The sequence below is a fragment of the Hypanus sabinus genome, chromosome 12 (genome assembly GCF_030144855.1).
Source record: "Hypanus sabinus isolate sHypSab1 chromosome 12, sHypSab1.hap1, whole genome shotgun sequence".
NCBI classification, from domain to species: domain Eukaryota; kingdom Metazoa; phylum Chordata; class Chondrichthyes; order Myliobatiformes; family Dasyatidae; genus Hypanus; species Hypanus sabinus.
In genome coordinates this window covers 26037955-26053593 of record NC_082717.1, presented here as the reverse complement: position 1 = coordinate 26053593, position 15639 = coordinate 26037955, and the positions used below count along the sequence as shown (strand labels likewise).

Sequence of the window (15639 nt, the reverse complement as noted above, 5' to 3'; positions counted from 1 at the left end):
GGAGCCAACATGGCAATGAGTCTGCTGACCAGAGCAAAATAATTCACCTGAGGGAAGCCACTAAAACAATTTCTCGCTCAACGTCAGCAAAATAAAACAGCTGGTTTTTGACTCAGGCAGGGGAAGGTGGCAAACATGCATCAGTAGCCATTGGTGAAATCGGTGGTGGATTACTGGACGTTAATGTCAGATGACCTGTCTTGGGCCCAGTGCATAGAATCAATTATAAAGGAAAGTGCACCGTCATCTTTAGTTTCTTAGGATATTAAGAGGTTTGGCAGATCATCGAACTCTTCAACAAACTTCTACAGGTATCCTGACTGAAAGTATTCTGTGTCATGGTCTGTTACTGCAGTTTGAATACAGAGGAACACAAGAAGCTGCAGCCAGTTGCAGACTTGTCTAATACATCATGGTCAAATCCCTCCCCGTCATTGGTACACTCTACAGGAAGCAATGCCTCATGGTGGCAATATCCTCTCCATCCAGGCTGTGCCATCTTTTTGTAGATATCATCAGGCAGGAGGCAAGAGCCTGAGGTCCCAAACCACCAGGTTCAAAACTAGATACATCATTCAACCATTTTCTATACTAAAATGTATATTTTAGTGTTTTGCAAAAATAGTGTATAATTTAACGTATAAATTATATTTTATTGTGAATGTTGCTTGACTTGCATGCCTGTGATGCTGCTACAAGTTTGTCATTGCACCTATGCACACATGTACTTGTGCGTATGACAATGAACTCGACTTTGAGGTGTGAAAATACCTGAAAGTTGCAAATGATTTTAAAATATTTGCCATTTTGTTGAGTGCAAATTGATGGAAAAAATTTAGTAGAATATATTGAAAAAGTTTGAATCATTCACATCTCTCACATACACTTCCTAGAGGGGCTACCATGTATTTGAACTCATAATTCAGCCTCGCTCAGTTATATTCACTTTAGTATTCCTTTTTACACTATTTTAGATTACACTACAATCTTTGCACCATTCTGTTCTTAGGTGCTGGTGTCTATATTTATTGTTGTAGTAATAATTACCATGTATACTGTTTACTCTGTGACCTTCATGTACACAAGGAACTTCATTGCACCCTGGATGTATATGACTTTTTTAAAAATGTGAATTATGGATAAGGAAGAGTTCAATCAACCAAAAACTGAGGGCATACCACCCCAGGTTTCTCTTACACATCAATGATTGCCAAGGTGTCTAGAATGGGAATTTCATACATGACTTCTGTTCCTATCATTTTTATGAAGTATTTTAGAAATGTCAGATCTCCCCCTTAGCCTCTGAAGATCCAGAGAAAACAATCCAAGTTTATCCAACCTCCCTTATAGCTCATACCCTCTAATCCAGGCAGCATCCTGGTAAATCTCTTCCACACCCTTTCCAAAGCCTCTACATCCTTGTGCTACAAGGTGTAACAGTGGAGGCAGATTCCTCCGTAGCATTCAATCGGGAGCCAGATAAGAATCTGAACTGAAAGCATTTGCAGGCATGTTGGACAACATTATTGCTCTCATAAAGGGATGGTTCAAATCTTAACAGGCCAAATAACTTCCTTCTGTGTTGGAACCATTCTGTGGTCCCATGCTAACTGAGGGGGTGGGGTAAGAAATTGATAAGCAATTATCTTGATTAAAAAGTCCTTACACTCCTATCAGAGGTACGGAATCTGGAAAGTATTTCTTGAAAAACTGAAGCACTTCATCTCCTGTCGTGAGCTTCTCAAATTCTTCAAAAGGCATGAAGAGAGTGCATGTAAATGACTTGTCCTGTCCAGGCAACAAAGAAAATGATATTGCAATTTAAAAATACATTGCACTTTAGGATAAAACAATGAATACATGTTTCTAATACCTCTCAAGCTAGATGCAAGACAGTACAGAACTTTATATCCAATTCTCCTTTCTTTGATGGTGATGTGTCTGACCTCTCTATCCAAGCTTATAAATCTTACCATTCAGATGGTGCAACCAATAAAACATCTTGTAGACTACTGTAGGATTAAATTCAAAAGTTCAGTTGCCTGTAGTTACCACCTCCAATAATCACTGAAGATTGTGCCACTTCACCATTATTAGCTTATCATTTTCTGATGAGTTATGAAATTGTAATTTTCTGCCTCCAAATATGATACACTGACTTTTGCATTCACTTTATTCATGGTCAAGAAAACCATTGCTGAAATTAACACAAAATTAAAACTTTAATACTTGCTTCGTAATATAACTTAAGATCATATTCCAACAGAAGATCCTTTCAAGTGAAGCAAAAGAATTTAAACAAATATCTACTACAGAGAACAGGCACACACAAAAAAAAACTAAACTAAGGTTAATGTGCACATCAGCTACATTTGTGAAAGACCCAATTTGCAAAGGACACGTGAGACTGCAATTGTGCAGACAGCTCAGCACATCTGTGGATATGAACTTTCTACTTTCCAGGACATTTACAAAGACAGGTGTGTAAAAAGGGCCCAAAGGATCACTGGTGACCAGAGTCACCCCAACCACAAACTGTTCCAGCTGCTACCATCCAGGAAATGGTACCACCAGGATCAACAGGCTCCGGGACAGCTTCTTCCACCAGGTCATCAGACTAATTAATTCATGCTGACACAATCATATTTCTAAGCCATATTAAATGTTCTATTGTATATCTTATGTACATACTATTTATTACAAATTACTATAAGTTGCACATTCCGAGGAGACATAATGTAGAGATTTTTACTCTTCTTGTATGTGAAGGATGCAAGATATAAAGTCACTTCAATTATTATAAAAGCAAGTCCTAATGCCTGTCACAGGTGAAAAATTAGATCTACCTTTTCCTTCGTTAATAAATGGAATTAAACTTCAGGTGTGGACAACACCCTATATCACAGTGAGATCTTCTATCATGCACATCTAGTGCACATCTTGAATATATTCTAGCTACCCAGCTAGGAATAACTCATTACAATGACAGGAACTATACAGAAAATCATGGTCATCTGACATAAACACAGAAAAACAGGAGGAACTTGGGGTAGAACAGGAACTCTTTGAATTCTATCTTCCAAGTCCTTAATCCATTTGAGTCATGATGCAACAGGCTTAAACGAGGTTTAAAAATATAGAACATACGCCCAATGCAATTGCCTGCAATCACAGACAGAAAGAAATCCCAAATATTTGGAAGATCCTCCAAAATATGACTGTAAATTTAGTGCATTAAAGCAGAACCCTGGACTATATAGTATAAATTAATATTCTTCAACCTTACTTCTTGGGTTGTCCAAGTTACAAGATACATTTAGAGAATTTCAAGGCACACAGCCAAAAGAAATCTGGTTTAACACCAATAGCAAGAAATACATCTTTATTCCATTTATTTTTATGATATGGAGCTTTATTGGTCCATTTTAGAAAGTAATTAATGATGAATCACATGAAAATCACAATGGATAAGGAAGACAAAGTTCCCCCTCAGCTGTGAACTGGATGGGTATTTGCAACAATTGAAATGTTTGTTCACAGTGAACACTAGATTTTCTTTTCTAAGTCAGTTTTATTTAACTTCTTGTTTTGAAATTCTCCCAGTGTTAAGGTGGATCTCAAACACATCTCTAGTTTAATCATCTGGTTATTACACCTTTATGCAAAAGAGTGATCATTTTATTCCAGCTACTCTGTGAGACTGACAGAAGTCCAACACAACATCAGAGCCCCAAACACAACTTCAGAGCCCCAAAGAGACCCTGCCTGAGCTCAAATCCTCCAAAATTCAAACAGGACCTAGCCAAGAAAGACTATGATCCAGCAGAACATTTGTTAAAAGGGCACGTAATACTCACCAAGTTAGGCAAAGCAATCATCATGAAGGTGTTTCTGGGCCATATATGAAGAAAATTGGGTTCCATTACAAACTAGAACAAAAAAAACACTCCAATTTTTGATGTTAACATTTTCAGACAGTGACAAAAATAAGTAAGAAGAAACATCTAAAAAAAACAAAATAAATGTATTAAGACTAATCCTTACATCATCATTTTTAGGAGGCATTGTCAGCTCCATGTAACCATGAGGGATGTAAACATGGCTGTAATTAAATCTGGGTTGTCGCATGAACTGTTTCCTTACAGTTGAAAAAGCTCCATCACATCCAACAACAAGATCATGTGAAACTTCAAAGGTGGAGTTATCAGGTCTGGCACGAACACAAAATGAATCATTTTCTGTAGGTTAAGTCAGTCTGGACAATATCAATTCTAAACGTTCCTCAACTTCCAATGTAAAATCATCCTAAATAACAAAGAATAAGTTCGAGCTACCACTGTAAAGAATGAGAAGGTAAATTAACAAATTAATGAGGAATGGCTAACACTAACATGGTCTCTTCTGATCTTCACTTCATTTGTCAGTGTAGAGATAGCAAGAGTGTAAACCATATGAATCATTCCAAACTACGGGCAAATTAAATGATTAATTACAGCAGCAAAATCACCATTTTAAAAGGCATATCACATACAATTACTAAAACTAGAATAAACTTGTAGGTAGTGTGTGAAAGGATTTTGAAGTCCTTATTTTTAAAACTAACACAAATAGGCAAAGTCATTTTTTGTTGTGTGCTGTACTTAACTGACAACAGGTGGAAGCTACCACTAATGAACACAGGAAGCATTTCAGCTACTGCAATACATAACATTCAGATGAAGGCATAAGAATCCATTAGTAATGTTAGTCAGCACCAGTCCACCCTGTCATGTATGGAGGTTCCCACCAGTGCAGGTTACTACTAATTTAAGCTGCAATTACAGGTTGTGACGAGTGCTCTTACATTGATCCACTTTATCTGAATGCCCAGTATTTTGGTCAAAATTGCTCTATTCCTGTAGCCGATGGTCATAATTTCAAACAGTCAGCACCTCATCTCAGACTGGAAAAGCTACAAAAGGTGCAACACGAGCTGTTATTTGGTTATTTTTGTCTTACAATGGAAGTTAAAATCAACCTTTTTATATCAAACTAGGTATAGGAAAATATTATAATTAGAAAAACATGAAAGATGGTCAGAGAAAATTATGGCCCTGAAGAACCACTAGCAAGGTGTGATCAAAATCTATCAATGATCTTACATTGCAAGAAGATAATCAGAAATAATTTCAAAGCTATCCAAAACATTCTCCAAGCTCCATCCATAGTTAACCTCTGCGTGAGCTCACAGCAATCTTCATATTAATCTTCCCTGCACCATTCCAAAATGTTACTTAAAGTTCTCCAATGAATAGCAATACAGGGTATCAAGACCACATGTGCCATCGTTATAAGATTATAAGTAGGTGGAGAACAAATAGCAGAAAAGTGTGTAGAGGAGAGCAGAAATCAATTTGTAAAGAGACTGTCAGAAATGCCTTACAGTGCAATTTGATGGCTGCAGGCACGTACTCCAATTTAAGGATACACATCTACAAAGTAGAGTTTGTAGCATTGATGGTGCAATTACAGACTGACATTTGCTTACGGGCACATAGACATGTTTATACACAAATACCCCATTACTAAAGATGTGCATCTCAAACCCATCCTCACCAGCAACTGCTTTGTTGGAATTCCTGAGGCAAAAAAAAGAAATTACTTAGATTAAGCCAAACTGAAGCACAGAACTTTTATTTCCCATATTTTGTAAGTCCCTCACTTCCCTTGTCAACACTTAGGTCAGTGGTGCTGCAATCTATATATCTGTCTTATCTCACACTGAAGAGTAAACAGGACAGGAATTTGAACAGCACATGAACTGCAAAGTAAAGTTACCTGGTAAATGTCAGCAACCCCTTCTCCACACTGTAGTGTTGCAACTTCTCTTCAAAGTTTAACTTAACATTTGGGTACTGGCTAGCAGCTGGAAGTACAAACATATTAAGCGCACTTCAGCAGCACACCAAAAATGGAACAAAGCAATTTTGGAAGAAATCTGGAAGCACTAACTCACCAAATAATAGTTCCCGATTTAAGTTTGCTCTGTCCACTGAAAGGATATACTGAAAATAAAGGGACAGATTTAAATTTAACACTCACTTATAGCAGCAGCACAAATGTGGTTGCTGAAGAAATTCACCTCTGTGTTTAGCAAGGTTACTATTGAGAATAACTGCCAGGTCATATTAAAAATGTTGTTTTGCACTTTGCCGTGGATTACCAGAAGACCGAATGGGGTGAGAAGAGTTGCACGGTGGAAGAGGAGGGTGGTGGGGGGGGGGGGGGGAATGGCTGCATCACTATTTTCTGAAACATGTCATCTGCACATATCAATAAATGCAGGTTGTAAAAAAAGTTAACTGTGTGTTTGTTTACTTTTCTTGCAGCCGCCTCACTCAAATTCCACAACAGCAAAATGTGGCAGTGTGGTAGCATAGTGGTTAACCTAATGCTATTACAGCATCAGCAACTCTTTCCCTGTCTGCAAGGGGTTTGTACAATCTCCTTAAGCCTGCACAGGTTTAATCCGCGTGCTCCGGATTCCTCCCACGTTGCAAAGATGTGTGGGTTTGTAGATTAATTGGTCACATGGGTGTAATTAGGCAGTACAGGCATGTTCAGCCTGAAGGGTATCTTACTCTCGAAGTAAAAATAAATCACTATGCTTGTCAAATTGCTAGGTAGTGACTTGTCAGATCTGCAATCTGTAACCCAAATAGCCATTTTGCAGGAATCACTGGTACTCAGTAAAGTGAGTCAGATGACTTTACATTTGGTAGAATCAATACTCCATCATGTTCTCAGTGTATTGCTTCTACACCCCGACATTAGACCCTGCCTACCAGACACAGAACTAATGGGATTCAATTATGAGTGTTCTATAGGGATCAGGTGCATATATTGATGAAAATATTTAAGTTTGGACAATGTCACCAAGGTCTGGATGGCAACTTTATTCAACTTAGTTTTGCCAGTATGTTTTAGATTGCTGTACCTAATCCATAGCATGGAGTTCGTTGGAGAACCACCTTTTAATCAGGTTTTATTTGCTTTTTATTTGCTCAGCAATGACAATAGAGATGTCAGGCAGGATACTACAATGCTCCTCTTTCAGGATGGGGGAAGGCAAGGAGACATTCAGTGTCTATGATGACTTCAAATGCGAGAAGTGCATCCAGATGCAGCTTCTAACAAACAGCGTTAAGGAGTTGGAGCTGGAACGTGATGAACTCCGGATCGCTCGGCAGGCTGAGGGGGGTGATAGATAGGATATACAGAATGGTAGTTACACCCAAGGTGCAGGACATAGGAAACTGGTTGACAGTCAGGAAGTGACCAACCCCCTCAACAATACTGTGGATACTGTCGGGGGAGGTAATCTAATAGAGGTGAGGTCTCTGACACTGAGTTTACCCGTGACTCAGAGGGGAAAAGGGAGGAGAAACACACTGTGGTGATAGGAGATTAGTTAGTTGGGGAAAAGACAGGAGGTTCTGTGGGCAAGAACGAGGTTCTCGGATGCTACGTTGCCTCCTGGTTGCCAGGGTCTGGGATATCTCGGATTCAGTCCTCAGCATTTCTTAAGAGGGAGGGTGAACAGCCAGAAGTCGTAGTCCATGTTGGTACGAATGACATGGGTAGGATGAGTGATGAGGTTCTGCAAAGAGACTTCTGAGACTTAGGTACTAAGTTAAAAGGCAGAACCTTCAGGTTTATGATCTCAGGATTGCTACCTGTGCCACATTCTAGTGAGGCCAGTGCTAGGAAGATTTTACAGTTTAATACGTGGTTAAGGAGTTGGTGTAGGAGGGAAAGCATATGATTTTTGGATTATTGGGCTCTCTTCCAGGGATGGTGTAATCTGTACACAAGGGACTGTTTGCGCCTGAACGGGAAGAGGACTGATATCCTACCGGGAAGGTTTGTCAGTCCTGCACAGTGGGATTTAAACTAGAGTTGCAGGGGAATGGGAACCAGAATGCCAGAACAGTTAGTGGAAAAGTTGTGGAGACAGATGTTGGCAAGACCTCACAGTTAGGAATCAAAAGGTGTGACTAATGTCCTAAGCGGCATATATTTCAGTGCAAGAGGGATCGTAGGAAAGGTGGACTGTTTACAAACAGAGGCAATGTGTAGGGAAGAGAGACTGTAGATAGGGCAAAATTGCAGTCAACAGGATGAGTTATAACGTAAAAGGCAGACAAAAATCAAAAGAAAGTGAATAAGCAAAGTGTTATATTTGAATACGCACTGTGTACGGAATAAGGTAGTTGAAATTGTAGCACAGCTTCAGATGTGATATAGGCATCAGTGAATTCTGGCTGTAAGAAGATTATAGCTGGAAGCTTAATATCCAAGGATACACAACATAAGAAAGACAGGCAGGAAGGCAGAGGGGGTGACGTTGCTCTGATGGTTAAAAAAAAACATTAGAAAGAGGGTTAGAAGATGTTGAATCTTTGTAGATAGAGCTAAGGAACTGCAAGGGGGAAAATCCCTGATGGGAGTTGTATACAGACACCCAAACAGTAGTAAAGATGTGATCTACAAATTACAATGGGAGACAGAAAATGCATGCCAAAAGGGCAATATTACAATGGTCATGGGAGATTTCAATATGCAGGTAGATTGGGAAAATCAGGTTGGTGCCGATTTCAGGAGGGAGAATGTCTAGAGTGCAACATGACAGCTTTTTAGAGCAGTGCATGATTAGCCCACTGGAGGATAATCTACTCTGGATTAGTTGTTATGCAATGAACCAGAATTAAAGAGTTTAAGGTAAAAGAACCCTTAAGGGAAGTGATCATAATATGTTTGAATTCATCCTGAAATTTGAGAAAGAGAAGCTAAAGCTAGATTTACTAGTATTATGGTGGAGTAAAGGGAATTACAGAGGCATGAGAAAGGAGTTGGCCAGAAATGATTGGAAAAGAACACTGGCAGAGATATGGCAGAGCAGCAATGGCTGAAATTTCTAGAAGCAATTTAGAAGGCACAGGTTATATGCATCCTAAAGAAGTAGTAGAATTCTAAAGGAAAGATGAACAGTGGCTAACAACAGAAGTCAAAGCCAGCATTAAAGCCAAAGAGAGGGCATATAATCAAGCAAAAATTGCAGGGAAGTTAGAGGATTGGGAAGTTTTAAAAACCAACCGAAGGCAACTAAAAAGTCATTAAGAAGGTCAAGATGGAATACGAAAGTAAGCTAGCCAATAATATTTAAAAAGGATACCAAAAGTTTCTCCAGATACATTAAAAGTAAAAGAGAAATGAGAGTAAATATCAGACCACTGGAAAACAATGCTGGAGAGGTGGTAACGGGAACAAGAAAATGGCAAACAAACTAACTAAGTATTTTGTATCACCATGGAAGACACTAGTAGCATGGTGGAAGTTGCAAATGCCAGGGGTCATGAAGTGTGTGAAGTTACTATTACAACAGAGAATGTTCTTGGGAAACTGAAAGATCTGAAGGTGAGGATGTCACCTGGACAAGATGGACTACACCCCAGGGTTATGAAAGAGGCGGCTGAAAAGATTATGGAGGCATTAGTAATGATCTTCCAAGAATCACTAGTTTCTGGAATGATTCTGAAAGACTGGAACATTGCAAATGTCACTACAAGAAGGGAGAGAGGCAGAAGAAAGGAAACTACAGGTCCATTAGTCTGAACTCAAAGATATTGGAGTTGATTATCAAGTATGCAGTCTCAGGGTATTTGGGGACAAATGATAAAATAGGCCTTAGCCAGCATGGCTCCCTCAAGGGAAAATCAACCTGACAAACCTGTTGGAATTCTTTGCAGAGATAACAAGCAGGATAGACAAAAGAGAATCAGTTGATGTTGTGTACTTGGATTTTCTGAAGGTTTTTTTGCAAGGTGCCACAGATTAGGTTTCCTAATAGGTTTCGACCCCATGGTATTACAGGAAATATTCTAGCATGGATAAAGCAGTGGCTGGTTGGCAGAAGGCAAAGAAAGGGAGTCTTTTCTGACTGGCTGCCAATGACTAGTGGTGTTCCACAGGGGTCTGTGTTCAGTCTGATTCTTTTTATGTTAAATGTTAATGATTTGGATAATGAAATTTATGGGTTTATTGCAGAGAGTTAGCAGACAATATGAATATAGGTGAAGAGTTAGGTACCTTTGAGGAAGTACAGAGGCTATTGAAGGACTTAGGCAGGTTAGGAGAATAGGCAAAGAAATTGCAGATGGTATACAGTAGTGTATAATCATGTACCTTGGTAGAAGAAATGAAAAAGTTAACCATTTTCAAATGGAGAAAAAATACACAGCACTGAGGTGCAAAGGGATTTGGGAGTCCTTGTGCAGGATTCCCTAAAGGTTAATTTGCAGGTAGAGTCTGTGGTAAGAAAGGCAAATGTGATGTGAGTATTAGTTTCAAAAAGAAATAGAATATAAAAGCAAAAATGTAATTTTGAGACTTTGGTGAGGCCTCACGTTGAGTACTGAGAGCAGCTTTGGGCCCCTTATCTTAGAAAGGATGTGCTTAAACCGGAGAGCATTCAAACGAGGTTTAAGAAAGTGATTCCAGGATTGATTGGCTTGACATATGAAGAATTTTCGATGGCTCTGGGAGTATATTCACTAGAATTTAAAAGAATGAAGGATGCCCTCATTGAAACCTATCGAATGGTGAAAGGCCTTGATAGAGTAGATGTGGAGAGGATGCTGGGAGAGTCTAAGACCAGAGGACTCAAACTCAGAATAGAAGGGTGTCCTTTTAGGATGGAGATGAGAAGGAATTTCTTTAGCCACAGAGTGGTGAATTCTTTGTCACAAGCCACTGTAGAGGCCTAGTCTTTATGCATATTAGGCAGAGGTTATAGATTCTTGGCTGGTCAGGGCATGAAGGGAACAGGGTGAAGGTAGGAGATTGGGGCTGAGAGGAAAATTGGATCAACCGTGATGAAAAGGAGAGCAGACTCTACAGGCCAAATGGCCTAATCCTCTCCTAGATCTTATGGTATCAACACTGAGGATCAGGTTGGGCTGGGAGAATATTACAAACAGAAAGACTGTGCTTAGGTTTGGTTAGGTTGTAATTTTATATCTCGGTAGACCTCTGTCAATTCATTTCCCCATCTTTTCTGCACATGCAGTTTGAACCACTGAGGGGTCAAACAAAAAATAACTCCACCTAGAACAGAAATTTTAAATTTCTACGTGTGTGCAAGTTCCCAACTCACTGCTACCCTTTCATGACAAATGACGAGGATCTGTTACTCATTTCTAAACCTGGTGCCAAAACCATCAGGCTCTTGAACAAAGGGGTTAACCACACTCACTCACCCATCCATCGAGATGTTCCCACAACCAATGATCTCATTTTATTGTTGTTGTTGAGTGCTGGCGACTCGTCCTAAAGTCATGGTGACCTTATGGATAGTGTAGTTGTCCATAAGGATTCCATGGCAAGATACAGAAGTAGATTGCCAGGCCATTCTTCCACACAGATGCTGCTGCTGGCCAGGTTGGGATTCGAACTCAGGACTATGCACCCCAAAGTCCAGTGCTGCTGCTGCTACTACATTACCAGACGGCCCAATCTCTCTTGAAGGACTCTTTATCTTGTTATTTATTACTATTTATTTGCACAGTTTGTTGTCTTTTGCTCTATGGTTGATCTTTCATTGATCTTGTTGTAGTTACTATTTGCTGAATATGCCCTCAGGAATGTATATGGTGATATACATGTATGTTGATAATAAAACTTACTTTGAACTTTGTAAATAGAGATGTGGGTGAAGGAGCTGGGTGTCTGAGAAATTCCCACGTGGCCTTGGATCAGAAGCTCATTTTCCAGTTTTTCATGGGTCACTTGAATAATTCACAATTTGTATCAGCTTCTTCCTGATTCTCTTTTGCCTGATACTTTGAGTGTGAATGGACATCTGTTTAAGAGATGGTTTGTCAAGCCACTGCAGAATCATAGCATCCTGCATTAGGACATAGTATCCCAATACAATGAAAGCAGAGTCAATGGCTGAACCTGGGGTTTCAACATCATTGCAAAAGTCAAACTACTGCAGATGTTGAAAATATGAAATAATACAGAAAATCCTCGAACCTTCAGCAATCCCTGTCCTGTTTCTAGATCATTGTTCTGCTATCACTTTTGATGCACGATTGACAACTGCAATTACCACTGCAGACATGGTCAGTGATCAGTTTAAATCAAGGAGTTCCCAACCTATTTTTATGCCATGGACACCAGGTTGGGAACCCTTGGCTTAGATAAGACTCTGTGAATCGTTGGTGCTCAGAAAGCATCTGCCTTCGAAGGTGCCACCAAGCCAAGACCCCAGCAACTTAAGGTGGTCAGCAGTTGTCCGTCCAGAGTTTCTGCCATTTACTTCTCACTAACTGTTCTGCATTCCACCATGGTTTCTGCTCTAAAGTTAATTTTTCCCTGGAATGAATCTCCTTCATGTAGTATTTGGTATAAGTAATTATATTGGGTCATCCGTCTGCTTTTAGAAAGATCACATTGGGTTTACCTCAGCTGCGTACATTAAAAAAAACAAAAGCATTCAAGAACCTCCCCGCAATATTGCAAGCATTAAAACACATTTTCAAGACACTTGATTCACCTGGCCTTTTTTTCCATAAGGAAGCGAGGATTTCTTGCCCGAAAGAGAATGGATCATCCTAGCATTCATGGGAATACCCTTGGAAATGACCTTAGAGGAAGTACATTTGAAGAATTTAAGACATGTGAGATTTGCAACACAAAAAACAAAAGATTTTATTAATAATACAAAAAAGCCAGAAATATTCAGCAGCATCTCTGGCAAGACAATAGACAATAGGTGCAGAAGTAGACCATTCGGCCCTTCGAGCCTGCACCACCATTTTGAGATCATGGCTGATCAATTACTATCAATACCCGGTTCCTGCCTTGTCCCCATATCCCTTGACTCCCCTATCTATAAGATACCCATTTAGCTCCTTCTTGAAAGCATCCAGAGAATTGGCCTCCACTACCCTCCGAGGCAGTGCATTCCAGGCCCCAACAACTCTCTGGAAGTAGTTTTTCCTTAACTCTGTCCTAAATGACCTACCCCTTATTCTCAAACCATGCCCTCTGGTACTGGACTCTCCCAGCATCTGGAACATATTTCCTGCCTCTATCCTGTCCAATCCCTTAATAATCTTATATATTTCAATCAGATCCCCTCTCAATCTCCTTAATTCCAGCGTGTACAAGCCCAGTCTCTCTAACCTCTCTGCGTAAGACAGTCCAGACATCCCAGGAATTAACCTCGTGAATCTATGCTGCACTTCCTCTACAGCCAGGATGTCCTTCCTTAACCCTGGAGACCAAAACTGTACACAATACTCCAGGTGTGGGCTCACCAGGGCCCTGTACAAATGCAAAAGGATTTCCTTGCTCTTGTACTCAATTCCCTTTGTAATAAAGGCCAACATTTCATTAGCCTTCTTCACTGCCTGCTGCACTTGCTCATTCACCTTCAGTGACGATGAACAAGGACTCCTAGATCTCTTTGTATTCCTCCCTGACCTAACTCTACACCGTTCAGATAATAACCTACCTTCCTGTTCTTACTCCCAAAGTGGATAACCTCACACTTATTCACATTGAACACCATCTGCCAAGTATCTGCCCACTCACCCAGCCTATCCAAGTCACCCTGAATTCTCCTAACACCCTCATCACATGTCACACTGCCACCCAGCTCAGTATCATCAGCAAATTTGCTGATGTTACCTTTTATGCCTTCATCCAAATCGCTAACGTAAATTGTAAACAGCTGTGGTCCCAATACCGAGCCCTGTGGCACCCCACTAGTCACCACCTGCCATTCCGAGAAACACCCATTCACCGCTACCCTTTGCTTTCTATCCATGTCAATGTCTTCCCCCCGATACCCTGAGCTTTGATTTTACCCACCAATCTCCTATGTGGGACCTTATCAAATGCCTTCTGAAAATTGAGGTACACTACATCCACTGGATCTCCCCCGTCTAACTTCCTGGTTACATCCTCGAAAAACTCCAATAGATTAGTCAAGCATGATTTGCCCTTGGTAAATCCATGCTGGCTCGGTCCAATCCTATCACTGCTATCCAGATATGCCACTATTTCATCCTTAATAATGGACTCTAGCATCTTTCCCAGCACCGATATCAGGCTGACAAGTCGATAGTTCTCTGTTTTCTCCCTCCCTCCTTTTTTAAAAAGTGGGATAACATTAGCCATTCTCCAATCCTCAGGAACTGATCCTGAATCTAAGGAACATTGGAAAATGATTACCAATGCATCCGCAATTTCCAAGGCCACCTCCTTTAGTACCCTAGGGTGCAGACCATTTGGACCTGGGGATTTGTCAGCCTTCAGTCCCATCAGTCTTCTCATCACCGTTTCCTTCCGAATGTCAATCTGTTTCATTTCCTTTGTTACCCTATGTCCTTGGCCCATCCATACATCTGGGAGATTGCTTGTGTCTTCCCTAGTGAAGATAGATCTAAAGTACTCATTAAATTCTTCTGCCATTTCTCTGTTTCCCATAACAATTTCACCCAATTCATTCTTCAAGGGCCAAACATTATTCTTAACTATCTTCTTTCTCTTCACATACCTAAAAAAGCTTTTGCTATCTTCCTTTATATTCCTGGCTAGCCTGTGTTCGTACCTCATTTTTTTCTCCCCGTATTGCCTTTTTAGTTAAGTTCTGTTGTTCCTTAAAAACTTCCCAATCATCTGTCCTCCCACTCACCTTAGCTCTATCATATTTCCTTTTTCTTTAATGCTATGCAATCTCTGACTTCCTTTGTCAACCACTGTGGCCACTTTCCCCCCTTTGAATCCTTCCTTCTCTAGGGGATGAACTGATTTTGCACCTTGTGCATTATTCCCAAGAACACCTGCCATTGCTGTTCCACTGTCTTTTCTGCTAGGATATCCATCCAGTCAACTTTGGCCAGCTCCTCCCTCATGGCTCCATAGTTTCCCCTGTTCATCTGCAACACTGACACCTCTGAGCTGCCCTTATCCTTCTGAAATTGCAGGTAAAAGCTTATCATATTGTGATCACTACCTCCTAGTGGCTCCTTTACTGTGAGATCATTTATCAAATCCTGTTCATTACATAACACTAAATCCAGAATAGCCTTGACCCTGGTTGGCTCTTGTACAAGCTGTTCCATGAATGCATCCCGTAGGCACTCTACAAACTCCCTATCCAGCTCCAACCTGATTCTCCCAGTTCACCTGCATGTTGAAATCCCCCATAACTACTGCGACATTACCTTTGCCACATGCCAATGTTAACTCCCTATTCAACTTGCACCCAATATCCATGCTACTGTTTGGTGGCCTGTAGACAACAACCATTTGGGTCCTTTTGCCCTTACTGTTCCTCAGTTCGATCCACACAGACTCTACTTCTCCTGACCCTATCTCCCCCCTTGCAAAGGACTGAATCTCATTCCTCACCAACAGGGCCACCCCACCCCCTCTGCCCACATTTCTGTCCCTACGATAGCAAGTATACCCTTGTACATTCATTTCCCAGGTCTGATCTCCCTGCAGCCATGTTTCCGTTATCCCAACAACATCATAGTTACCCATTCGCACCTGAGCTTCAAGCTCATCTGCCTTATTTCTGAC

General features: G+C 40.5%; 1 protein-coding gene across 1 annotated transcript in view; it reads right to left on the bottom strand.

Moving 5' to 3' along the window:
* Positions 1 to 15639, bottom strand: part of LOC132402716 (kynurenine 3-monooxygenase-like) — a 45028-nt gene that overhangs the window by 12404 nt on the left and 16985 nt on the right. The window contains exons 4-9 of the mRNA XM_059985677.1: positions 12599 to 12688; positions 5996 to 6044; positions 5818 to 5905; positions 4045 to 4210; positions 3858 to 3929; positions 1667 to 1788 (exon numbers count right to left, since the gene is read on the bottom strand). Of these exons, the coding sequence (XP_059841660.1) occupies positions 1667 to 1788; positions 3858 to 3929; positions 4045 to 4210; positions 5818 to 5905; positions 5996 to 6044; positions 12599 to 12688 (587 nt within the window). The remainder of the gene's footprint in view (positions 1 to 1666; positions 1789 to 3857; positions 3930 to 4044; positions 4211 to 5817; positions 5906 to 5995; positions 6045 to 12598; positions 12689 to 15639) is intronic.